Source organism: Corvus hawaiiensis, chromosome 1 (assembly GCF_020740725.1).
Source record: "Corvus hawaiiensis isolate bCorHaw1 chromosome 1, bCorHaw1.pri.cur, whole genome shotgun sequence".
Taxonomy (NCBI): Eukaryota; Metazoa; Chordata; class Aves; order Passeriformes; family Corvidae; genus Corvus; species Corvus hawaiiensis.
The window spans coordinates 29,902,323-29,930,177 of NC_063213.1; the positions used below are offsets into that span (position 1 = coordinate 29,902,323).

At 38.9% G+C, this 27,855-nt stretch overlaps 1 protein-coding gene and 1 long non-coding RNA gene across 2 annotated transcripts in view; one reads left to right on the top strand and one right to left on the bottom strand.

Moving 5' to 3' along the window:
* CNTNAP2 (contactin associated protein 2) overlaps positions 1-27,855 on the top strand; it is a 1,047,411-nt gene that overhangs the window by 978,414 nt on the left and 41,142 nt on the right. The window contains exon 21 of the mRNA XM_048297819.1: positions 3,872-3,965. Coding sequence (XP_048153776.1) covers positions 3,872-3,965 — 94 coding nt within the window. The remainder of the gene's footprint in view (positions 1-3,871; positions 3,966-27,855) is intronic.
* LOC125323151 lies at positions 18,557-25,497 on the bottom strand. Its single transcript, XR_007202399.1, has 3 exons — positions 25,464-25,497; positions 24,133-24,136; positions 18,557-18,646 (listed from the first exon to the last, which is right to left on the bottom strand). It is a non-coding gene; the product is annotated as an uncharacterized LOC125323151 (long non-coding RNA).

A 27,855-nucleotide genomic window follows, 5' to 3' on the forward strand; every position in this document is an offset into this window, starting at 1 on the left:
TGTTTGTGTTTACGCCTTTTTTTTTACCAAGACTACTAAGGTGATGCAGACATTATGTTTGCCCTTAGACTGATATCTCTGTTAGTCTCAGAACTCCCATCAAGATTAGTTTTATTATCTAAGTGAACAGTAATTTAAAAGAAAGAGCATTTTATTGAACTTCTGCTTAAATCCAAACAACTTCAGAAAAAGGCAGTCTGCCTTGACGTGATGTGACTTCAGAACTGAAACTGCAAGTTCCTCAGAAACTGCCACCTATTTTCATCTGTGTAACACTCAAAGCCACACTGTATGTTTGTATGAAGCTCAAATTAAATTATTCAGTTTTTAAAGAAAAGTAGCTGTAATGAAAAATCTAAAATATAATTTTAAAACTAATTTAATACAAAATCATTACATCGACGTCTGTGTATGCAGGGTCTATTTAATTTTCATTAAATAATGTAATAACTTTTTTCAAATATCATTTGACACTACTAATTCCTTTTTTATTATGTGTCTTCTATTAAATTGAGAGGCTAGTATCTCATGCAAAGACTGCAGGCTGCTCCGTTCCAGCTGCTTACACTGGAGCCCCCACTGGATGGCAGTCACATACAACTTTGGAAAGAATTCAGCGTGCTGCTTTAACTCACAGACCTGTAAAGAAACCCTAGGTTGAGTGTCTCTAAAACAAACAAACAAAAAAAAGTTTCTTTTATTAGGTAATCCTAGTTTAGTACAAAGACATGCAATAAAAGCAAGTGGACAGAAATCTCCCTATTCCCTCACCCACTGCTCCCTAGACCCACTGTCTTGTGGTGCATCATTTCATTCTAGGCACCAGGATTAGAGAAGGGCGTCACTCAAAGCTCTGGAAAGCAATGCAGATGTCCCCTGACAAGAGACCCCAGGGCTGACAGTGGAGCAGGAGCTGGCTCTATACCCGATCAGGAATGTTTGCTCCAGAAAATTGGTATCCACAGCTTTTAAGGAGAGATTTATTTTAACTAGGAATCAGAACAACCCAAAACTTCAGACAGTCATTAAGACAATCCATAGCTGAACCCATTGGGATATCTTCCCTTGACTTCAGTGGGATGTGAAAAATATATGTGAGCAGATAGGTTCAGGTTTTTATTCAGTACAAGACGTCTGTTTAAATGAGCAAACCTCAGCAGTAAAGTGTCTGTTCCTGTTAGAGCCTGCAATGTAACACATCATTAGCCTCATTATTGCAACCCCTTTTGCCTCTGTACCAGGACAGAATGCTCTGCTATGCTGAAGTCCCAAGGGAAGGTGAGGTCATTGGAAGGACTTTTGAGGGTTTTTTTTTAAATCTGGCCAAGGTTACTGCTAACTAACCTGTTCCAAGATGGGGAAAGAGAGGGCCTTTCCACATCCTGAGCACTACCTGAAGACAAAGGGAGTCTTTTCACGATGCAGCTGGCAGGATTTGATATTCTGTAATTGTGCATGCAAATGTTCACAGTGGTTCATGTTTTAAATTGACTTTTCATTTTGATGTATGTCCTGCAGACACAACCAGTGTACCCAGGTAAAGGCAGTATGTACATTAGGCAGGGATGGGTTTTTTATTACTTGTTACTAATTATTTGTTACTCTGACAGTGGACACATGGCTACTGCTTTAGAACATCCACCATAAGTCGATAAGTTAAATCATAGATTGATAATTATTTTAATTCATTCATATTTTATCTGATTAATGATGCTCTATCAACACCACTGCTCAGATTCCAGATCACAACAAAAAGAAATATTTCAGAATTGCTCCAGATTGATTCTGAAAAAGAAAGAACCTATATGTTGATGATACTGACAGAGACCAATGCATGTAGTATTATGCCAGATTATTTTATCAGAGTTTCTTCAGCATATTTGAAGTCATATTAATAAAAGGAAAACCTAGAAGATGAATCCTGAGTATGTATTGGAAACAATTCCACTGCAGGCAAAAAAGTTACATGAGGTTAACCTCTTGACATATGAGAGAATGGAGAACCAGTGTTTTGTGGATTAGTCTTCACCAATCTTTACCTGATACACCTCTCTAAAGTCTACACCTTTCATTTAATAACACAAGGGTAAATACCATGAGACATCTGAGGCATTTCTATTTGTCTCCTGAAATAAGAATTTTTTTTCCACCTGATATGCCTGCAGTTCCCATTGAAAATGGGTCTGGCACTTGCCATGTTGGATGTCGGAACATTTCCCTTCCATCAGGAAAACCAATAGTAAGCACTTAAGTCTGTACTTAGTAGGGCCTGAGGTGGTTGAGGTTGCAATCTGTTTTGTATTTCAACCCTTTTTATTGACTACACCCTTTCAAAAATAACTCTTTTGAATTTGAATTTATATAACTCTCATTTCAGGTAAAATGTGTATTTCTGCTCTTTATTAAAAATCTAAGAAAAACTGTTCAAGACACTCTGAACAAACTGAAGCTCCTTATTTTCTGAGTAAGAAGATGGAACTATGTTTTTCCGTGTATTTATCTCAAAATAATCGGTGTGAATACTAGTTATGACAAATTAAGAATCATTTCTGAATATTAAGACTTGCTAGACCTTTTTTGCAAACTGCAGAGACTGTTTTTCCTGTCTACTACATATATACACTTTTCTTCTTGGGGTTTTATGGGGAATTATGAGAAAGACAGGACTCCTCCAATTATTATAGTTTTTGAGATGGTTGCCTCTGCAGATTCATGACACCAGTAGGCTTTACCTGAGCTCACAGTATTCCAGGGTATCAGGGAATTCAGCCCTTCAGTTCTATGCTACCTGCCATTCATTTACTTTTAACCACTGAACTGAGCATTTGCAGTATCATTAAAACAAAGTAATGCACAATAACATTTTGAAATTAGAAACATGGCAAAAAGATATGTGAAAATATTGCATGCCCTGGAGAGTTGCCATTTTTTGAGAATTACTTCTGCAGTCTATTGTACCCTCTAAAGTCTTAAATCACATATATTAGTTTCTATCCTGTTTTGTGCCAAGGCAAGGCCAGAATAAAATAAACTATTACTATTCTGTCCTCTTTAAGCCTGTGTAATAAACATGCAAGGCTGAGAAAATAAATAACAACAGTAGAGATAAAAATTCATCCCAGTTACCTTTATGAAATGTGAACATCAAAACTCTATTGAGCTATATTAAACTCTGTTAACAGCACTATTACTAAGCACAGGCAATTCATTTTATTACTCTCTTTCTTCACATTTTTCTGTTAAATAGCTAAAAACCAGGGGGAAATATGCTAATGTAACATGGTTGCTGTGTCATATGAGGGACAATATGCATTTCCTGTAGATTAAACTATTTAGCTAAGTTGATTACTATTGAATTTATTTAGGTTTCAATGGGCATCATCACAATAAAATTGAACAACATTCTCAACAAGAAAGCAATAAGCATGTAGTGCAAAAAAAGAATGCCTTATTAATTTATGACTTTTCTGAGAGAAGAAAAATGCCCAACACCTGAGCTATGTAAATCTAGCTTTAGCAGTAACATAGGTCCCAAATGGAAATCTATTTCTATGGAAAGAATAAGTTGTTTTATTATTGATGCTGTTGCTATATTTAGCAATCGAAGCACATAGGCAAAAACTGATGTGATTCTTCAGCAATCAGAACAAAAATATATTCAGTATAGGTATTCTCCAGGCCTGGGGAACTGTGGATATGGCAGATATGGAAGGAAGGGGGTTTACTGTTGTTTTCCCTTTATGAAAATGAAAGTCAAGTGTATTAGACATTATAAGTGATGGCATAAACTCCATGAAGTAGACCTGGTTGATCAGAACTGTAAGAAGCAGATCAGTTCAAAATACTCATCATTTCTTTTCTCTTTCTCCAGCTTGATCACTATCCTCCAACAAGTTACAGCCTGCCAGCCACATCTGACATTCAGTTCAATTCCCCAAAGGCACTATTCCTAGGAAAAGTTATAGGTAAGACTTCACTTTATACCTGGAACAATGATATGTGTGTAGCAGGATGCTTGCTGGACACATCATTCTTGTTCAGAAAGTGGTGATACTGGAGTTATACTTAAAGGAGGCCTTATGTTCACCTGTTCACAGAGACTGATGAGCACACAAATAAGTAATTGTCTGCCATGCATGGGACAAAAAAAGATAAGGGCAAAGAGACCCTTGTAACATTGTCTTTGTGAGGTTTCATTATGCTCTCAGTGTCAGATGGAGGCAATAAAAGGAAATTACTGAGACCACTGCTTCTATCAGGAGATATTGAAGTTATTTTGAATATTATCATTCACTGTGAAGTTATTGTGTGCCTTGTATAATGTCTTTATCCATGCAGACAGCCTTCTTATCCCTGTGCATCCTCTTGTGTCATAACTGTCCCTCATCACTCTGGCAAACCATCACTCTCTCACAGGAACGCCCACCAGCAAGGTCCTTTGGAGTCTGTAACACCTGCAGCAACACTCCTCTGGACAATTTCTATCCTTTTTATGGATCTCACGGTTATTTCCAGTGCAGCAGTTTCCTGGCCAGCTCCCCAGAGGAACTCAAGGGGCAATACAGATGCCTTGGCCTCACTTTTAGACCATCCTATAGAGCATTGCTTAATTTTTCTGCTACTGACTTCTTACATGAATTTCCAGGGTTACTCACTTCAAGAATCAATTCTTCCCAACATTTGCAGTTTTAAAGGAGGGCTTTTTCTCCTTTTCAGAGATAAAGGGGAATTAATATTATTTCCTCTAAATGCTTTGTGCAGAGATATGCTTTGCTTGAACTCAGTGAAGAGATTAATCTAGAAAATTGCAAACTTTTCTTTGTTAAGTGGCTAAGGCGTTAATCTGTGATCCCTTTGCACTGTTTTTTGAAGTGAAAAAGAAATTGATCACATGGCTAATGGGATTTTTTTGTAGATACACTTTTCTATTTGTTTCGGTTTTAAAATTTAACATGTAGAACTTCTGTGAAATAGGAAATGAAAAGTTTTAAAATTACTGGCTATCAGGAGAGTCATGAACTATTTTCTGGAACTTTCCAAGTCACTTCTGTTGATGGTACAAAAGATGATGCAGTCTGATTTTGGTCAGTCTCTGGAAACTGGGTGCACTCCCACCTCACCTCACTTAATTTAGGCATCTAGACCAGAGCTGGTGCTCTGACTCAATTTTTCTAACAGCATGGGATTATATTAGCCCTTTTGGGAATATGATTCTTTTGCTTCTTCCTTTCTGTTTGTTATTGTCTTTCAAAATAGGACATTTTATTAAGCAGAAGAACATATCATTACTAAAGAAACCAGCAAGAAAACAAAACAAAACAAAACTTTTATTCTTTTTTATTCTTTCTACCAGAGAAAAATTGAACTTCACTGTGAAGAGATGGATTTCCCAGTGTAAAATTGTTGTATAACTGACCATGTCTGTTGATGAGCTTTACTGTGCTCATGTTGAACTGGAGTCTCATGGAGTAACCTCATGTTTACTGGAGTCATGTTGAATGAGGGAAGAGCTCAGTTAACAGGGTTACCCAAGCGCAGCAGTTTGAAGGGCAAAGTAGACATAGAATTCAGTATCTTTAAAGCCTCTAGCTATCACTTCATACTGACTAGGCATATTTTAGTGGTCGAGAGGGATTAGAACCAACAGAAGATGTGGATACATAGATCAAGTTGCAATTTGTGCCCATATGCAATTACATTCTCCAGATGGCCAATATGGGAGTAGCCTCCCATTTCACTGCTACTCTGGCATCACTTGCATTCAGTTTCTGTTGTTCCCATACCATGCAATTCTTATTTGTCAGCAAAAATGAATGCAAGGCCCTATTTTTAAAGACTGATGGGTTTTTGAAGAGCACTCTGGAACAATCTTACTAGGAAACTGGTCTTCTGTCTGTCTTATTTCCATTTTTATTAGTGTTATTTGCATAGGAGCAGCCGCTCCTGCCACAGCTGTGCTTGCTGTGATAGGGAGTTCATCTGCTCCCCATCGGAAATGATCCCTTGTACAGCACCTACCACAATACAACACCTCTCTCTGCTCTAGGTCTTACAAAAATATGGTTGATTAATAAAATGTTGCTTCATAACTGCTCATAATATTTTCTGTAAAGCAGGAGGATCACATCAGACACCACAACAAAAATGTTTGAGTTGCAATCAGGGAGAACTTTTCTTCTTTAAGTTGAGATGCTTTCTGTTTCCTTGAAATACTTTTTAAAAAACGCCTTTGTTCATTGGCTTGAAAAACACTGAAATAAAATAATTTTAGCCTTTTGGAAAACTGGAGGTAAAGGCGTTTAGTATATAATTCTTACCCAGGAAAAATGGATTATGATTTGAGGTATGAAATAAAGCTAAAAGAGACAGCAAATGAAAAATCCTCTTTTACATTAATGTCTAGTAACAAAAATAGTAGCTCTAGAGAAATGCAGGATTTTACAAAAATTATAGAAAAGTATTGTTAATGTTTCAAGGAAGTTCTTTAATCTGGTATTTACATATATTTAGGCTTTGAGGGCTTGCACACAAGGCAAAATGGAGAACCTGGCTATCTGGATTATAAGATATGAAGAGAAAAATCCAAAAGTTTGACAATGTGACCGCCATCTACTATTTTCATGTAGGCTGCAACTTGAAGCTCATTACTGAGGTAGAGCAGAGGTTTGATTTTTCCATTAAGTGTAGTGAGTTTGGATGCAATACTCAGCTTTGTCTTCATGTCCTTTTTAGAGACCTACACCTGTACTGTCTTAGTCTGTACTTTATAACTAAAAGTGGTGCATTTCCTTGGCATTTAATATGTATTTATAAGGAATTAGCTAGACATAATTACACATGATTTTGTAAAAGTGTCATTCTGGTGAACAGAAATAATTTGAGAGTTTCTTAACAGGATATATGAGTGAGCACAGAAACAGCAAGATCAGACAAGAGTTGCTTTTGAGAAAGTGGCAGGGAAGTAAAGGGAATATGCTTCTTGCCTTCATCTCCACCAACCACTCCAAGTTAAATTGTATCTTTTCAGAAATACTTAAATATCCACTTGGAAACAATTGACATAATATGAGTCATCATCACACGGATTATAATTTTCAGAATTGACAGCTGTCCCTGCAGCTCACCTCTGTGGGCTCTGTTTTTGTCTCCGCCTCAAGCTAGTGTTCTTCAGGGACTTCTAGTAAAAGTAGCCAAAGGGGAGACACCTTTCAGGTCTGCCTTCCTTCTTACAAAAGCAGCTGCCATCACTCTACAGCTAAAGAGAGGCCCTAGAAATCAACCCCAAGGGCCTGGATTCTTTTCACAAAAGTCAGTTTCCTTGAGAAGAAGTGGTAGAAGGTCAATTTCTAGATGTGGTGGAGTTTTCCTGACATTAATGTAAAGACTTTTTTATTGTTCCCTGATTGGAGTTTCTGTTTCTTTACTGGTGTTTGTGGTGAAAATTAAAATTGGTGAGGAGACATTTCTCTGGGTTCATTGTGACGTTCACCACCTCGAACTGATGGGAGGTAAGACCAACTCTAACTACTAGCCAAGTAGTTAGTTTCAAATGTGCAAAGGAGAGAACACAGAAAAACTTCACAAAAAGGAGAAGATAAATGACATTTCTTCATGGCTTAGGTAGGTATAGAAAGAAGAATTGCTTTTTTGTTGTATGGCTTCTCTCTACAAATAGATACTGAATAATAGGAGGCAAAAGTTCAAAATGCTTTGAATTTCCAGCAGTGACTAATGGCAATTATTCCAAGAGGTAATCATTCTTTATTCCTAGATAAGATACTTTCTTTTCTATAGAAAAAGCCTGGCAATTTGGTGCTTCAACACTTGTAGCTGAAAACCATCGATGACCTCCCATGTAATTCATCCTACCAAAACCAACACACACTTTCAAAATCAGCTTCAGTGTCCATGCTTCCACACAACTGCAGAGTTTTATCACTTAGAGGGTTTGTTTCATGCCAAGGAATGAACACTTTATCTCTTTGAGAACACTTACCATCATTGAAAAGGGGGTTTTGATAGCCTTGATTTAAAAATTCTGCAAAGGATATAGGCATAGTTCTAATTGGTGCTCAGTTTGGGTATGCTGTTAGACATTGACATCACCTGATAGGAAGTTAATGCTAATATATATATATAAAACACCAGTTTAGAATTAGATCTCTATACTGTCAGGCACTTTTTGTCAGCTTTTAAATTTGCATCTTAGAAGATAGTGCAGAGCTGTAAATAGATCATGAATAATTTAAAAGTATTCTTCTGCTACACATCTTTGACATGTATCTACTATTACTTCATGATCATAATGAGGTTAACACTTCATTATATATGTTAGTAGTTTGGCATTCAGAGCTCCACAGCTTGAGCTCTGCTGCTCTCCTTCATTTTGCAGTGCAGAGAGACAATCTGAGTGCAGCGTAGCTCAGCCTACTTTCACTGATAATGAGAAAAAAATCAGCTAGTATGCAGTCAATTCATCCACCAACTTACTTCAAGGTAACTTCCTGCTGCTTCATTTCTGGGCACCAGCATTAACATTCAGTATTGTAATCTCAGTGAGAATGCATATTGTCATATTGGGAGCCCTCCTGCTACAGCAGGTAGAAGTTGAATATTAAAGATGTGCTTTCCCCTGCATGAGTTATGTATGAATTGTCATACAAAAATATAACATCTGGACAATTCTCCTTCCCCTATTCCTCCTGTATAATGCAATCAGCCTGGTTGAAACACCTCTGGGATTTATTATTGTCTGTCTCTCTGATCTCAGATCTGTCTGTCCATACTCACTCTTTGAAGTGTTTCTGGTAAAGGCAGAAGTGTTCCACAGCTCTTCTAGTCAAAACCTGATGGAAATAAAAGTAATTTTTCTTTTCTTCCAGATCTCTGGTTTTGATCCGTCTGGTTTTTCTCTGAGAAATCCTACCTACAAGCCATATTCAGAAAGGAATATTTCCCATCTACAGGTCTCCCATCCAAGGGACATGATAAACACTTAGAATTGCCAGTTTGACCCAAATAACTTCTGAGTCAGAAATTAGGGTAGCCCAAGTGAATTTTGTCTTTTATTTGAGAACTAAAATGAAGAAGAGAAGCCAAAAATATTCATTGATGCCTCTCAGCATCCATGCAACATCTTCTTCCCATTTTTCAGAATATTGCAGGATTCATCTGCTGCAACTCCAGAGAGGCAGATGGTCAACCCCAGGAAAACTGGATTAAATTAGGTGCTTAGGTAATCTCAGTTGTCATGAGTATAGCCAGCTTTGCTCTTCCAAAAATCAGCTGGAGCCATTTCCTCCCACAAACTTTTCACTCTTACCCTTCAGGTGATTCTTCACCTCTCAGCCCCTCTCATACTTTGTAATAGCAGCTGCCTTTTCATTTCCTCTTGCACTATTCTCTGTGAAGAGACTTCACTGATTCCCAGTCTTCAAATCTTTCATGGGCATTCAACAGCTCCAGAAGGTCACCCTTTATTCTCATGGTCTTCTAGCACGCAAACCAGCCTCTAACAGAATGCAGTACTCCCCTAAATTCTAAAGTTATTTCACTTGTGCTTTAACATGTCTCAGAAAATTGTTTCATATAAATCAGTCGACAGAATCTTGCTGAGAAAATTATCCCATTGTTTTACAGTTCTTTCCAAAGTATTAATCTACTGGCTCTGAAAAAAAAAAAAAAGGAAAGAAAAGGAAAAGAAAAGAAAAGGAAAAGAAAAGAAAAGAAAAGAAAAGAAAAGAAAAGAAAAGAAAAGAAAAGAAAAGAAAAGAAAAAAGAAAAGAAAAGAAAAGAAAAGAAAAGAAAAGAAAAGAAAAGAAAAGAAAAGAAAAGAAAAGAAAAGAAGAGAAAAGAAAAGAAAAGAAAAGAAAAGAAAAGAAAAGAAAAGAAAAGAAAAGAAAAGAAAAGGAGATTGTAAGGCAATTTAATTTGGTTAGTGCCATCTTGAACAGAGTATTTGCACAAGTCTTATCTGACATTCAAAACACTGATAACACTATTTAAAAGCAAGGGAATAAAATGAAAACTTAAACTCTAGTAATTAGACTGACCTTTTCCTAACTCCTGTATTTTGTTAAGGTGGCATATCTTGGTTATACAACTTTTCCCTACCACAGGAAGACAGGAATTATATTGCCTGTACTGTGTAATATCTAATACTCATTTATTTCAGACACAACTACGTTCAAGTGCCAAAGAAACATGACATCAATAAAATGTGCTGTTGGCCCCATGAAATTCTAATGGCATAGATAGCGAAACTGAAGAACTCAGAGCACCTTCAAGGCTTTTAAATCACTTAAAAAAAAAAAAAAAAAAAAGTGTTACACAGTCTGAAAAAGTCAGAGGTATTCCTGAAGCTGAAAGTACAGTATCTTATAATTTTTCTCCAAGTATATTCAAAGGAAAAATCAAAAATTAGAATAGAACTGCCCTAAGATAACAGACAGAATTGACAAAAAAATTGTCTTTAATAAGCCAAGGCACAGGTCTTAAAAGTTTACATTACTTTACCTGGCTTGTGCAACTTCTACCCATAGTTCCAGATATAAAACATTCCCAAAAAATGTGAATATGCCCTAATGTTTTGATCAGAAATAGCTATAGAAATAGTGTTCTGGCTAGATTATTTTGGCTAAGGGTGCAGATTATTTCCATGCCATTTCTTGTAAAGACAGATAAAGAAATTACATCTTATTCAAAACTCACTCATTGTTTGAAAATTTAAAAGAAGCTCAGGTTTTATCTGACACTTGTTTCACTTAGGGAAAAATCATAACAAAACAACACATAGACTGACCAAAATATTGCAGAGGTTGTCAGATGGAAAGGGAAGTGACTGAGGCCCCGTATTTTAGAGGCTCATTGGGATCAAGTCAAACGTCTCCCTCAAGAGCTGTACTAGTTTTCACTCCCATCATTGATAATTTGAAGGTGCCTGTGTCCTCTTCTGATCTGCAGTGGCCTCTTATGCCAGAAGCACCAGAGGTTTCCTAGAATCTCTTTCCTAGGAGAAAGTTTGCTCAGGTTGCTGGAGAACCTGGGAAGAACAAGGGATGTGGGAGTTTCTGGAGTATGAATTAGATAGGAATTTCATGGCATGTGCTCCTGTGCCTGAAAGAACAAACCCCCAAAAGGAGTGTAGGACCAGGGATCCTGGAGAAGTGCTGCACTAATGCACCTTTGTGTGTCGGGGCTCAGAGCTGCCTTAGGCCTGGACAGCTTTCATTCTCTCCGAGAAGCCTGGGCCTGTCCATGCGGTTTTAAGCTCTCCAGCTTTTTAGGATGAAATTTATCTCTGTTCAAAGGCTCAACACAATCTTCACACTACTAAACTCCGCTTAAGTAGACTGTATATAGAATGTAAAGTAAGTTTATGTTGTGCTGCTGCTCTTTGTAGAAGAAAAAAAACCACCTGTTCTGCATGAGTATATCCAAGAAATAGTAAAATAAACACGTTCCTCAAACAATATTAAGCAATGAATAAATGTGAAGATAAGATAATCTTTCTTTAGGACCTTTATATAGAACTATAAATTTGTAGACTAAATTATTCATGGTGAATAATTTGCTTAACTCCCACTATCACAAAAAGAAAGAGAAGTATATAAATTATGGAAAGACACTTCAACATTTTCCTGTTAAGCCAGACCTTTGACTGTAGGCTACTTTGCATTTCTTTTAAAAGAAATTATCTCATTGTTTAAATTACAGAACCAAAACCTGTCTGATGTCTATTTTCAAGTGTTTCTGCTCAGCAAATTTTAAAGCTGTATATATACACTCTCTAAATAAGCCCTTTCTGATAGGTACAGTAATGCTTTCTACATCTGCATATTTCAGGGTACAGTTAAAACACTATTAGTTGTCATGGAGAAGGAACTCACTCAGAAGATTGGGGGATTCCCAATGGCTTCAGCTATGCCCATGCTGTAAATAACAACAGGCATTGTGGTTGTATCAGTGACATTGTTTTAAAACTTGTCAAGCCAATAGAGCTGACACCACTCAGCAGAGACTGATTATTTGAAATGATTCTGTCATTTCCTTTGCTGGGCTTTTTTCCTTTTTTTTTATTTTGGGGGGGAGCAACAGGGGAGGGGTCTTAAATTAGGGTACCTTATTTGAATGTTTTGCCGAAATTTCAAGAGAATAATGTCATATGGTACTAGGATAGGATAGGATAGGATAGTGTAGTACAGTATTAGGGATAGCATTGAGTTTAAATAGCTTCCTGAATTAGATTCAAAGGTTTTCTACAGCACAGTCAACATCACTAATGGCTCCTTGTGCTGCAGCTTGGTTGTTTATTCTGATACTAAATCTGACATAATAGTAGCAGTGTTATGCCACTGACCATGACAGTCACTGATTCTTAGATTTATATGCCATAATAAAACTGTATTTAATCTGCAGTACAGTGACTAGTTCATAAACAGCTCCTTTAAATATAACAGGAATAAACTCACATGTTTACAACTTTCTCTTAGAGAAGCCTGTTTCCTCTCCCATAAATGTAGACCACTACCTAGAAATCTCTCCTTTATGACTATATGAACTCACAAATCTACCTCAGTGGCTCTCAGCTACCTTAACACCAGAGTTGTACCCCACTTGCAACTGAAGAAGTTGAGTAAGGTTACAGTCAGTCTCCCACCAAAAGGTAACATTTTTTTTTGTTCAGTCTGATAGCAAGATAATATATACTGCCACTGTTTTTGTTTCTACTTTCTGTCCTCTTCAGACTGTGTTCTGAATTTTCTTTTTCTTTTTTTGGAGAGAGATTGTCATCTGTCTCATTGTTACATGAAATGCTTATTGATCAAAAAATTGCCTCCTGATCCTTCTTATCAGTTGCAGAATCCAAACTGGGTGAAAGTTGCACCATCATATATACAGTTATTTCAAAAATGTCCAGGGAGAGAAATGAATTTATCATCAAGTGTCAGAAAAATTGAATTGTTTAAAATACTCCAGCTGCTCCAGCTACTCCAAAATAAATACTCCAGAAAAAAAAAAAAAAAAAGCTTTGTTTTTAGAACAATTTGAAAATAATTTTTTGAGTTGTGGGTGATGAGACATCGAATAATTTGAAAAGAATTTTTTGAGTTGTGGGTGATGAGACATCTCAGAAATACTGATATTGAGAGATATCTTCAAAGCAAAATACTATTACAATTGCTAATGTAAATCATCAATCTGTCATATCTTTCTCAGCCAAATTTGATTTAGTTTCAGTTTAGCACCTTGAAAATATGTACTTTCTTCACTCAGTAAATGCTCACTTAACATAAAATTAGCATATTTGTCAGTCTCCCTGGAGCAATGGCAACCTCTTGGTTTCCTGCTTCTGTACGTGGGATTGTGGGATCATGGGAATCACATGGGATTCTTTGCAAGACAGTCAATAACTTGACTAATGAAGTTAGGAATGGTCTACTATTTCTGTATTAGTTTGACCAGGACTTAAAGACTTTCTTTGCATTTTTCATAGGTAACATCTTAAGTTTTCCACTAATTTAAGTGTAGACAAAAATATGCATTTAATAAGATAGTTGCCAAATTTGACTTCCTGGCATCACAGGATGAGAGTTAGAGGTTATGAAGGACATGCAAAGGCTAATGAGCTCTCTGTAACCCACCCTCTATATATGAAAAGAGCATATGGAGGAAAACCAACATATGGAGAAAAGGGCATATGGAGAAAAAACAGCAGTGTATCAGTGGCTAAAACTGATCCGACTCTAAAAGTGCAGAAGCTGGTGATTGCAAAAGCTACAGGAGAGAGAGAGTGACACGAACTTCAAATACAGCTTCTCAAAGCATTTTACATTCCCTTAGGCAAACCTAAGCATTATTTTGCTCAGAGCAAAGGACTGGACGTGGTTATATCAGGGGGCACACGACCCTGCTGAGTTTCTAGGTCAGCATGAGAAGGCAGGACATTTAAGTGGTGTTGTAACATCATGTCAGCTGAAAATACTTTTTTACACTGCCATACTTTCCGATACTTCCTTTACCTTGAGAAAAGAGCCTATGTAGCAGCTCTCCACTAAGTGCCTGCAAGCTTTCAGGAATCCACAGATTCCTCTCCATTAATGCATAGAGCATATCTTAATTGCTTAAGTCTGTTATCTTGACTTTGTAATAGTGTCCCCTCCAGGGATGAAGGAATGCTTGTATAGCAGCTCAGTTTGCATTGCATCTGGTTCCTGGGTGGTGTTTGTGGTGTGCCACATCCTTTCTGCTGAGGGATGCACTGAAACCAGAGCATTAAATTTATGAAGGAGTTTGTTTTTTTCTGGAATTAGAATAATGGGCTACACCCTGTCCTCATACAGGAAAGTAAATGAATGGGAAATACTAGAGTTGTTTTGCATTTTCACTTTATTCTGAGAGGATCAGAGAGAGAGTGGGGAACAGGGAGGAAGAGTGGGACATGATGAGCTTGACAAACTCCCATTTTGTGTTCAGACCTGGATCTGCCCTCCTTCTAGTTTCCCTCATCACGAATTATCCAGTAAGATATTCATCACAGCATTCAGACACTATCCTGTATTCCCAGTGTGATTGCTTTACCAACAGTGCTGCACATCCAGCTCTTTCTGCACTGGTTTTGTGGCTTTTCAGTGGTGTGCATGGCACTTACACACCAAATTAATTTCTATTACTTCCCAGCTGGTCATTTCCAGTTCTTCCTTAAGACTTACCTATGGCTGTTATTTTTTTTTAAGACATTTACTTTGTACATAATTGTTAAAGTAATGTATTCAGTCCAATTAAAAGCCATGTTAAACACAAGAAAAATCATAATATAGGGCAGACAGGTACACAAGTTCCCCTGCATTTCTCTCCCAGTTCCCAGCCTGCCTGCCTTTGAGCTTCCTCACAGCCCCATGTGAGGGCAGCAGGCTTAGGACACCTCTTATTACTAAAAGTTGTGCATTTCAGTAATATTTCAATTGCTTCAGCTGTCTCCAAAATAAAAGAAATTTGGGGAGCTCTCCTCACACACACACTTGCTGCAGGCTTCTTGGCTAGCCAGTATCTCCCTTCTCCTCCCACCCTCATCCTCTGACTCCATTTACTGCTCTGCCTAGTTCCCTCACACCTAAATGTGTCTGCAGCTCACATCTAAATTTTGCAGCAGGCAGCTTTTATTTCAGCAACACTCAGGTCAGGCTGCATCCTGTTGCTGCAGATGGATTGAGAATGCTGTCTCTGTTGCTCTGGACCCAGCTCCTTCTCTCCTCTGCTTACTGACATTTCAGTGGCCCTCAGGCTCCCAGCCACCAGGAGCCCAGGCACCCAAAGCTGAGATGTGGTCTGTAAAGCATGGCAGGGCTCTGCAGGTCAGCTTTCTCCAGGTTCTTAGCATGACCAGATTGCATACACTTCCTCCTTTCTTCCAGAACTCAAATGGTAATCATCAAACACGTCTATGTTTTGGGGAAAAAAAAAAAAAAGTAGGAATTTATATTAACTGGTTAGACAATTTTCTTTCTGTGAGACTTAAGCAGCAGCGGTGCCATCTGAATATCAGGTTCTTGTAGCAAATTTGGGTAAATGCCTCTGGATGGGGGAGAAAATAACGAAGAGCCGAAGGGACTAAGGAGTGGCATGGAAGAGGCTGTGAGGAACACAGACATAGGGAATGAAACGGTGGTGACAAATCAACAGGGTCCATAAGCTAGAAAGATGGCTGATGCCAGATGCTTGTGGATCAAATAGGGCCGTCCTGCTTCTGTGGTGCCAGGTTGGAGGAACGGACGGTTTGGGAAATGGCATTTGATCAGCTGTCCTTGGGAGGTACCAGTTTTTTCTTGTTCCTTTGTGTTTTTCTTACTGCCTGACCACAAGTCAAAGAAATGAGCAAATATATCTTTACCTCACCCATCTGCTTCTTCTTAATTATTGTGGATTGGCATCCATTCCCTAACAAAGTCAGATCTCCTGTCAAAATGCACAACAACTGTCCCAGCTGAGCGTGTGGCAGTTTGGCTTCAGCTTGTGCTACTTTCACAGATCTTAAACAGAGGGCATCAAGTTTTGGGCTGGCTCATTTCCATCCTCTTGGACATCCAGTCACAGTAATTCAGTGTCACAGACAAAATTAGCAGCACATTGCTCTCCCTCTCCATAGGCAAGGACAAGCTGATGAACAGGATCGTGTGATCAGTGCTACCCTTGCTGTGACCTTTTCAGTTTGAGCAGCTGACAGAAGGCCCCTCTCTGACCAGCAACCTCACTGCTCTGCTATTTAACTGATTTACAAACACATCCGCCAGCCTCTTATGGCAAACACACCAACTAGCCACAGATTTTCTAAGGCAAAATGACAGGGTTCTCTACATCTTAAACTCCTGCAATCTCAATCTAGCGTTCACCTTTATTATCTAAATTGCTGCCTGAATCAAACTCTTCCTATTAGTAACAAACTGAAGACAAGGAGAAAAGAAATTTTAAAAATACTCATTTCAATCTTTTCCAGTTTTCAGATGGACTCATCCACAGAAATCCCAAGTACTTTTCTAAAGGATACTGGGGATTTCTTGTGCCATTACTCAGCTTCTCTGGCAGAGCTTGGTGCTGAGCATGCTTAAATAGAGTCCACAGATAGAGTTTCTGCAGATGCATACCTACTAGCTTGGCAGCTGCTAAAAGACACAAATTGCTTTTACAGGTCACCTCTCACATTCCTTTTTCCAGCTCTTCTTCTGACTCACATCCACTCAGCAGCCCAGCAGATAGTCTGTGAAGGTTGCTTGTCATTCAGAAATCCTGGACAACTCACCACTGTGCCTATGAAATTAAACTCGGCTTTGCACATGCCATGAACTGGAACATGCTGTGGCTACATGCACAGATGCACAGCTAAATGTTATGCCCAGCAAATTCAGCATATCCAGAATATTTCAGCCTCACTGTGCATCTGTTAATGTGTCAGACTAAGTGTTCTCTGTGCATTTCAATGCTGTCAGACGTGCGACTGTCACAAAGCTCACTATTAGATTGAAACTACCAGCAGCAATATTTAAAGTGTTTCTTTTCACCAGTTTCAGAAGAGGGATGAAAAAGAGAAGTGCAGATTTTTCGGGGAAAACAATCATTAGTGGTTTTGCTCTTGCCTCAGCTTACACCAAACTGCTTCAATCAGTAATAGTGTATTAAGAACTGGAGGAAGCCTATCATATTTTAGAGGATTCAGTACTTCAGTTCAACATAGAGATCGTGATGAACAACACTAAGGTTTCCTAGCACAGAAACTCTCACACATGCCTGTGTTCTTGGAGTACCTGAGGCTTCTCAAATAAGTCAATTTTTCCAGATTTCTGTGAAGAACTCCTCTGGTCTGAGACAGGTGTCTTGACAACAACTGTTTTATCACCCCACCGCAGTCTACCAATCCACATCACCCAGGGGCATGAAACAACCACGATGCTTAAGGTTTCAATGAAAAGTATTTGTCAAAAAAAACCCACCAAAAAAAAAGTAGAGGGGAACTGGTAGATGCAACAATAGAATAAAGGATATAACTGATGATAATATCTGGAATAAAACAGGGACGAAGGAAACACCTGAAATAAGAATAAAGGAGATACAGAAAAACAGTGGTGAAAAAGGAGGGTGGGGAGAAAACACTGAATGGAAAACTATAATAGATAGGTGGTGACCTGTATCACATAATCAGCATCAAATACTTGAACAGAAAGCCCCTGAGACCGAGGATGCCAAACATTTAGTGAAACATCATAAGCTTTACTCCAGATAAGCCATCAAATTCTACTTAAAATCTCTACTTAAGCTGATTCAGCAAAAATCTCTGCACATTCTATGGAGAGCTTTTTTCTGTGATTCCTTAGGTCTTGGATTTTTTTCTTCGAATATTAACTCTCTGGTGTTCTTCTCTTAGTCATACTGCAAATGATTTAGCACCTGAAAACAGCAAGGATTTCATTTCTCTGCCCTAATAATTTAATATGTGTATTTTGTGACTAAAACTTACATTAATCTTACAGTTTTAAAGAGTCTTAATCATTAATCTTAAAGGGGCTGGGGTTTATATGGTTATTTTTATACTTTTTTATATCAATATATAAGCTAGAAATAATTTCAAGTATAATGATACTAAGCAGATTGTAGAAAGAAATTTATTTCCTCCTAGAAGGTGTGCCTTCTTCAGTATGTTAACACTGCATCTACTTTATCAATTCAAATGCCGTTTCTCATTTTCCAGTGAAATCTTACCTGAATATTCTTCCATTCCAGAGATTTTACAGTTCATGCATTTCTGTATGTATTAATTAAATATCTAATTTTCTAGTTGGGTCTCCAATTTGGATTGAATGTTTTTCCAGCTTGTTCAGTATTACCCATTTGACAGAAAAGAATAAATTCATTCCTTGGGGAAGGGAATACTGTCTTATATATTCATTTTTTAAAAGAAAATCTTATTTTAATTATCTAATTTTCTTCTCATTGGTATCTCACAATAATCCTTTACCCCTGTTTACCCTCAGTGCATTGTTTTAAAATTGAAAGGGCATTAATAAAATCATAGAATGGCCTGAGTTAGAAGATACCTTAAAGATCCCCTAGTTCCATGCCCCCTGCCATGAGCAAGGACACCTTCCACTAGACCAGGCTGCTCAAAACCGCATACAATGTGGAACTGAAAACTTTCAGAAGTGGAACACCCACAACTTCCTTGCAACCTGTTCCAGTGTCTCACCACCCTCACTGTAAAGGATTTCTTCCTGATATCCAGTCTAAACCTATCCTCTTTCAGTTTGAAGCCATTTCCCCTTCTTCTGTCACTACAGCCCCTTGTGAAAAGTCTCTCTCCAGCTCTCTTGTAGCTCCCTTTAGGTACTGGAAGGCTGTTTTAAGGTCTCCCTGGAGCCTTTTCTTCTCTAGGCTCTTCTCAACCCGAGTTCTCTCAACCTGTCTTCATAGGAGAGGTGCTCCAGCCCTTTGAGCATCTTCATGGCCCTCCCCTGGCCCAGGTACTTCTTAAGTTGGGGGGCCCAGAGCTGGACAGATGGGGTGTTTACAAGAGTGGAGCAGAGGAGAAAAATCACATCCCTCAATCTGCTGGGCACATGGCCTTTGATGTAACCCACCATTGGCCCATGTCTCCAGCCTATCAAAATCCCTTTGGATAGCATCCTTTCCCCCCAGCAGGTCAACTACACCACACAGCTTGGTTTTGTTGGCGAACTTGCTGAGGGTGCACTCAATCCCACTGTTTGTGTTGCCGACAAATACATTAAATGGTGCCAAGAAAAAAAATTAATCCAAGAAAGAAAAAATCAGCAGGAAATACATCTCTTCATGACATGAAGCTGTGGCATTTCTATCTTTGTCAAGAGATTGCAGGCACTCCAAATGAAGTAGATAGTGCTCTATCTTCTCATTGTATTTTACCAATAAGAAGCATTTCTGTTCTATGCATTTTACTTGGACAGTCGGGAAGGGGCTGGAATATTTGTACTTCACTGTTTGTTATTTCATTACCTCTTCCACTGTTTCTGCTATGTGTCTTTTTCTTTTGGTGAAATATTCATACCAAAATCTTCTTGTATTTACATAAAGCCCTGTGTTGCCATAGGACAGCTGATCACCAGCCTGGTTTTGAGTCTTGGCAAATGTTGCTCTTCAGTAGGGCTCTGAGACCTTGTATCAGTGCTTTTTTGCAGTGGTTCACACCCTGATCAGCATTTGACATAAAAATAGAGACTGTTTCACAGTTTTACACATTCATCTACTGCTTTTATTTCTCCTTTTCCCTGCAGTACAACTGGGGCATGGCCCATGCAACAGTCTAATCCGAACCTCCATGGCTGCAGCTCTATTTTCCACATGCAAAGCCTTTTAATCAGGCTGTTTAGGGGAATTTTAAAGGCTTCTTGAAATATCCACACAATCAGCCAGTCTCTGTCCTGAGAAACGTGTTACAGAGACAGCATATGTTCAATAGGATGGAGACAGACAGTGCTGGAGACTCTCCTGGCAGGATTTGAAGGCAGTTGTGCATTGCATTTGTAGTGTCAACTGGAATGATGTAGTGGAAAATAAAGCAGTCTGCTAGTTTGGGATTTGAGATCCAGAGTTTTCGAAATGGTTCAAAATAGCACAGTGCCATCTGTCTTTGCACAAACCTGCAGGGGTACCAAGGCCACAGCAGCAGCAGCAGCTTTCTGACTGACCAAAAAAACATGCAGCCCATTTGGCCTGAGCTGTGGAGGCACCACATGCAGCTTTGTAAGCATCCTTCCCTTCCAAGTTATGTTCTGCATTGTCAGTCTTGGGGATAAATTTTACCTAAATAGGATATGAAATAGTTATTTTTAATCAGTTCTTTGATAGAATAAAACTCCTGATTTTCTTAACTTCTAATCAGGAGGAACATTTCATTTCTGCACTTTTCAACATACTGCATAGATAGAGATCCCTGGAGTTCAGTTTTTCTGACTCAAGACAGGAAATGCATAAAGCAAACTCCTGGTTTACTGCCAAATATGTGTCTTTTTATGAACTATGCATCTACATTATAGATACAGTTTTGTTGGCTCTTTTATCTTCTATTTATAGAGGAAATCTGGTTTACAGTTTAAATACTAAAATCCTTTTTAAGCAGAGCAGCAAAACTGTTGTGTAAGTTGCCTGAGCAGTGTGACCTCTGCAAACATGCTCCACTCCTTGGATAGATAATTAGGCATGTCTTTCTATCAGGAGGGGCAAACTTCTCAAGACTCAGCATTCTACTGTGATGCTCAAAGCACCAGGAAGCAAGAGATTTACCTCTGATGCACTGCTACAGCACAGAGACTAAGAAGAGCAAAAGAAATTCAGTGTATTGATTTATCTTAGCTCATGAAAATTATTGTCAGGCAAATAAAGTAGGAAAGCATGTGTATATAATGAGTATCGTATTAGTCTGTTTCCTGTAACAGATGATAGCTGCTGTTTTCCTTTTATCTCTTGAAAAATCTGTTCTCTGACGTACTAATATCCATATGAGGGAAACACAGAGTGCTTGTGAAGACAAAATTGCACTGATTGATTGTTCTAAATTCAATGATTTGCAGAACAGCAAACTGAACAGGTGCTGCAGTGAGAAAACAAGTGGCTTCCTAGCAGGCAATGGTGACAAGCTGACTTTCCATTCTTGCAGCAGACTTCTGGAAGTTTGTTTTGGGCAGTAATTATTGCCATTTGGATCATCATATCTCAGTAATTAAGATCTGAATTTCCTTCTCTGTTGTATCTGTCTTTGGTATTTGCAGTACGCAGACAGTGACTACTGACGTTGTTGTTTGGGTAAAATATATCCTAAACCTCATGGAATATTTCTTGTGTTTGCTTCAGTTAATAATTGCTATTTACAGTTATATCTCACTGGATGATGAATAACACATCATCAGCCATGACAGTAATTCAGTTTTAGAGTCCTGATAGGTGCATGAGAAGTTTGAACTGAGGTCTCTCATTTGTATATACTGGAAGTACCTTGGACCTGTACTGTAAAGCCTACTGGTCTAGCAATGAGCCAGAAAATCTGAAATCTGTACAATAAAATCATGGTCATCTGTAATTGTTTTACTTTGATTATAAAGGGACAAGTTATTTTTTACATTTAGGTGGTGCCAGGTAATTCTGCTAGACAGGGAAATTGTACTTATTTCCCAAATTAAAGTGTGAGCTCTGTAAGAGCTGCCTGAGTGCACAGCTCACTCCAAACGATCACTGACCATGTGTTCAAAAGGGCATTGGCTGAAGAAATAATTTAAGTAAAATGGGAACAACCTGGTTTTAGGGTTTCTACTCATAACCTTTGCAGTCAAGAATTAAGTGGCAGTCTACTTTTTGGGGAGACAAGGAATTATCTTGCTCCCAAACAATGCAAATGCTTAACCAGCTGCCCTAGGGCTGCACTCATTTCAGAGGGACCTTCACCAAAGGCTGTGTGCAACAAAGGCATTGCCAATAGAGTGACTACCAGGCTGCCAGTCCCCCTAAGAAGAGTAGAATAATTGAAACTTTGGCAGGAAAAAGTGAGTGGAATGAATGCCCTGAGATCTGCAGTGAGATATACACAAAAGGCCTTCCCGGTCTTTTTGCTGGCACTAAGTGCCTTCCTTCAGGAGGACAAAAGAATCACCTCCTTCGCTTATGGCCTTGTCCTTCAACAACACAATCGTTTTTATGTTTGCAGTGTTCATTTTCTAGCATACAGAGGAAGAGCAGGTGTTTCAACAGGAGTGACACAAACTCTTTCTACAATTGTTCCTTAACTATTCACATTTATTTGAGAGGGGATAGACGATGGAATGGAAGCACACTCCCCTCTCTCTTGCAATCATAAAAATAAACTGATTTATCACAGCCTCTGGGCCTTTTGTACCATAATCATATGCCAGCCTTCTTGTCCAGATGTTTACTCTTGAAACAAGAAAAGGAGACTGCTGCTTTTCCCCTGTTTGCTGAACATTAAGTTAGAGTTTCTTCAGTGACTAACACACATAGTCAAGCAAGTGAGATGTATCTTTCATGTTGATGACTGGCTTAATCTCTAAAACCTAAAGCCAGGTTGGAGAGCAGGCTTGGAGGGATGGTAACATGCACATTCTCCTTATCTGGCTCAAGATTTTAGTGATTAAGTTCTTTGAAGATCTGAAACAAAATACTGGAAACCCTCCAGTTAAAATGTTTTGGCTAAATCACCATCCTTTTAAGTATTATTTAGAATGTCCACATGCTGTAGATCAGAAAGTTTTTTTCATACTTTTTTCTCTACTATGAAGTATGTCTAATCTGCTACCAAAACTGTCCTCAGTATGCCAAGAGCAATATAGTTTCACCACATATATCAGTATTCTCACATTCACCCCCTCGTCCACAAAATTAGCCTTCAACCTACAGTTCTTGTTTTTGGAACAAGCGTGTGCTCAAAAAGAAAAAAATCAGTGACAATTTGCTCAAGATTTCCATGAGAGCATAGCTTCCAAAAGGAGCCTGCCTGACTCTGAGTTTATTATTTAGTACCAGCTCTCTTAACACCAGCACAATTGCCATAGTAAGATTGTATTTGCAAAGATGATTTACTGCTGGTCCAGCACCAGTGTTTAAAATGATTGATGAGTTTTCTTTTTTAATGTAATAAACAGTTACTGGAGGCCTATGCCACATGAGATGCAGGGAGATGTTTTCCTTAAAGATGTTTTACAACATCTTTTGTGTCTCTTTTCCTCATCCCCAGACTATCTCTCCATGTAGTAGAAAGAAATCTTGTTTTACTGAATTATCACATGGTCCTAGAGTAAAAATGCTTAATTGTCCATGGGGCTGCAGACCTCAGAAAATATGCTTCCCAGGAAAGGCTAGATCATGGGAGCACAAGGACACCCCAGCTGCTGGATTGCCCTTTGGGAGAGCTTCACCCAGTTGCAACAAACTTTGAATAAGCCTCGTTACAATACTGAGAATGACTTTTTGCGATCAGATAGCGCAGTAGTAAAGGTATTCGTCTCTATAAATATCCAAAGATTGGTCCTAATTTGTCAGGCAAGAGCTGGCTGAGATTCCAGCTCAGCATCCTATTATAACATGGTGTTTTAACTTAATGAGCCGAGGTAAAGCATCACTGTCTGTTTTCATTCAGTGGAATGAAAAAAGATAATGTTTCTGTTTTTCCTTTGTCACTACAGAGAATGGCTTAGGTTTAAGTCTCAACTATGGTATTGCTGTGTTAACCCAGATTAATTGGGCTCTCCATGTAGCTTTTTTTTGTCCATTTTAACAATTTCCTTTTTTTTCTAACTTTCTGTACCCATAATAACAAAAAATAATGGCAATATTCTTGGGAGTTCAGTCAGTTGTGGTTTTTTATTAAACAATAGAAAATTTGCTAGGTGAACATTCTTATTTAGAGGAGATTAGTTCAAGTGACTTGTCTTGCCTCAAACCGATTATTTGGCAGTGAAAAAAAGCAATTCCAGCTTCAGTAGGCAGATGGCACTGACTGGTTTTGGTCCTGGATGGGGCCAGAGGGAGCAATCTGGAGGTGTCCTCAGAAGGGCACCTTAAAAGCGAAGCCAGTGGGCCCTTGCCCTTTGGCATCAGTTGAACTTGCCTGTCCCAAGGAGTGTGTTTGCAGAGCTTTTCTGCAAGGGTGGAGGGGCTGTATTGCTTCAAGCACTCCTCTGCAGGTGCCTTTCCATCATATTTTCATAAACAGTTGAGGCACCTTACCTCATGCATGGCACATGGAATTATAGAAGATTTGCACACATTTTCTTCAACTCCAGCCAAGCAAGCAACAAAGGTTGGTAATGAGCTAGCCAGAGACAGGCACTGATGTTCCAGTAACATGAAAGAGGTGCCAAAAATAATACTGAAAGCAAGGTTGTATTGCTCACATTCAAATGCTTGATGGAAAAGCTGAACATGCTTCTGGAACTGCAACAGAACATCAGGTGATTACAGGGTACTCATCATTTAATAATGACGGGACCATTTAGCAAAATGACTAAGCACTTGTGGTGAGTTGCAAAGATAATTCCACTCCCTTCAATTAGGGTAGCCATCAGTTTAAATATAGGTTTCAGAGGGAGTGAGAGGGAACCTAGCTAAATAGTGTCACAAAACTCTAAGGCTTGTACTGAAGCATAACAGAACTGTGCAAATTGGAACAGGAACCACAGTGTAACACAAAGTACTTCCCTGGGTTGCTTCTTCCAACAATTAGTCTGCTACACCTTCAAAAATTGCAGTTATTTCCATAATGTGTTTGGCTTTTGCTGACAGACACCAATTTTTGCTATGCCTTTCTTGGCTTGGTTAAAGAGCTCTTTGTACCTTCTTAGGTACCTTCTCAGCTTCTAAGCTTATGATCCCTGACTTGCTTCCACTAAACACATGCTTTATTGATATTCTGGATTCTAACTTAATTAATTCAACTTGCCATGAAGACACAGGCACCTTTCCAAAATACAGTTATATAGCTTGATGAAACTTGTACTTGAAATCTGAAATTTGAAATTTATTTAAGGAAACATTTTTAGCTGTTAATTTATTTGAAGAGTTCATGTGTTTACTTAATAATTTTTTTCATTTATTTGCTACTTACAGATTTCTACAATATTTCTTCCACTGCTTTTATGAAAAGTGATATCAGGCTTATTATCCAATAGCTAATCATATGATTTTTTAACCAATTTTCAGTTTCCTGGAAGGACCTAAGGAATCTTCCAGTCTTCTGTAACTTCTCTAGTGCTTAAAGATCTGTGGAATGCTGTAGGAAGGTAATCTCTTCAGTTTACGCCCAGGAGTTCTTAGAGAACCAAATAAGCACAGACTTAGGGAATCATAGAATGGCCTGGGTTGGAAGGGGTCTTAAAGATCATCTAGGTCCAGCATGCCTCCTGTGGGCAGGGACTTCTTGCACTAGACCAGGTTACTCAGAGCCCCATCCAACCTGGCCCTAAATACTTCCAGAGGTGGGCCACCCACAACTTCTCTGCCAACCTGTCTCAGTGCCTCAGCACCCTCACAGTAAAGAATTTCATTCTAATACTTAATCAAAACCTACTGTCTATCAGTTTGAATCCATTCCCCCTTGTCCCATCACTACATGCCCTTGTAAAAAGTCTCTCTCCATCTTTCTTGTGGGCTCCCTTCAGGCACTGGAAGGCCACAATTAGGTCACCCCAAAACCTTCTCTTTTCCAAGCTGAACAAACCCATTTCCCTCAGCCTTTCCTTGCAGGAGAGGTGTTCCATCCCACTCATCATGCTAGTGGCGTTCCTCTGGTCCGTGTCCTTCCTGTGCTGGGGACCCCAGAGCTGGATGCAGCACTGCAGGTGGGGTCTCACCAGAGCAGAGCAGAGGGGCAGAATCCCCTCCCTCATCCTGCTGGCCACGCTGCTTTGGATGCAGCCCAGGACACATTTGGCTCTCTGGGCTGTGAGTGCACAGTGCTGGGTCATGTCCAGCCTCTCATCCCCCAGCACCCCCAAGTCCTTCTGGGCAGGGCTGCTCTCGATCTGCTCATCCCCCAGACTGTGTTGGTACTGGGGGCTGTCCCAACCCAGGTGCAGCACTTTGCACTTGGTCTTGTTAAACCTCATGAGATTCCTAAGGGCACAGTTCTTGAGCTAGTCCAGGTGCCTCTGGATGGCATCCTGTCCTTCAGGTGTGTCAACTGCACCACTCAGCTTGTATCATCTGCAAATTTTCTGAAGATGATGATCCATTAATTTATGTCATTAAGATGTTAAATAGCACTAGTTCCAATTATCATCCCTTGATGTAAGGTTTTGATTTTACTTGGAGTTTTTTTTTCTGATTAAAAGGAATTGTCACATCCTCGTACGATACAAGCATGAAGTGTGGAACCTTGTTCTTTGAGATACCTATCCTTTAACATCCACTTCCACCCACTGAGTTCTTCCTTTCTCTCCTCCCTCTTGCTTATGTTCATTATTTCCCTCAGCTTTGACCAGATAGCCTTTTTAAAGCACATACATCACATATTGAACATAATCAGGTTATGATTGTTGGTCCCTAGGCAACCACCATCTTCCAGGCCAGTGATTAAGTCTTTTTCTCATCATAATGAAGTCCAAACTAATTACTGTATGTCATAGTCGGTAAAATTTTTAGGAAAAAAAGTCAATAATCTAATGATGCCCTGCTACTGGCTGCATGAGATCCCAGCACAAGCATCCCAAATGGAAGTCTCTAGGAAATGAGAATGAGGGCATTTTTTTCACACACAGCAGACATGCCTATCACCCCCATTTTCATTAACTTTATTAGCATGCATGTTGGGACACCTACTTTTAAGATTGTGCTGGTTTATGTTAATCACCAACAGAAATCCACTGGTGATGTGTGCCTTCTCTACCAAGCTGTCCTCAGCATTCTGTAATTAACATTCCTGTCAAGCAAATTGTCTCTCAAGAATGTAATTAAAAGTGAGAATTTTCCATTCCCTTTGTTTATATCTCAGATTCAGAGCTTATGAATACAGGCAATTAAAAACTGATTCTGTCAGGGTCTTTCTCAGCTAAATTATAATTTTTTACTTCCAAAAGGTAGAATAAATACCCTGAACTGAATTCTGTTCCTCTGCAGCTAAACTGATTCTAGTATTTGGGCCAGCTCATTTAAATGTAGTCTGAATATCTCTAAATTGCAGATTGCCATGCTGAGAGACCTTTCAGCTCTCTGCTGAGTTCTGAGTGCCTTCACTACCCAAGGCTGAACTATTGCTCACACAAATTGTATATTGTCTCTACTAGAATTATTACAAATAACCGTTCACCACTTAGAGAGTCCTCATCTACTGGGGTTATTTTCCTTTATAAAAATTAGCAAGTTCGTGCATTCCTTGTGGGGACTGAGGTAGCTCTCTGAGTTTTCTGTGTGAAATACAAAAACAGAACAGGACATTGTGTGCCTGTGCAGAGCAGGACCCAGTTTTATTACATCAAACCTGGCTTGGTTCAGAACAACCATAATAATGGACCTCAGTAAAATGGCAATGACAGCTGGTTTACAGGTCTCAGATTGCATCCTCCAAAGAAATACATAGATTGTATGTGCAGTAAATGCCAGTTTTGTTCAATAAAGCCCTCCATTTTTCAATGTTGTCATGTAATAAATCCAAATAGGAAATACCCTCAGTCAAGCTGCTGCTATTTTCTCTCTGAGTTTCTACTCAAGAGCTGAGCATCATGGAATTTTAAATATATGGACATGTTATGGTCATTTAGTGAGGAAAGAACCTGCTGGTCCATGTTGTGGTGTTAATGAAATGCTATGGCAAATACTGCTCAAGACACATCC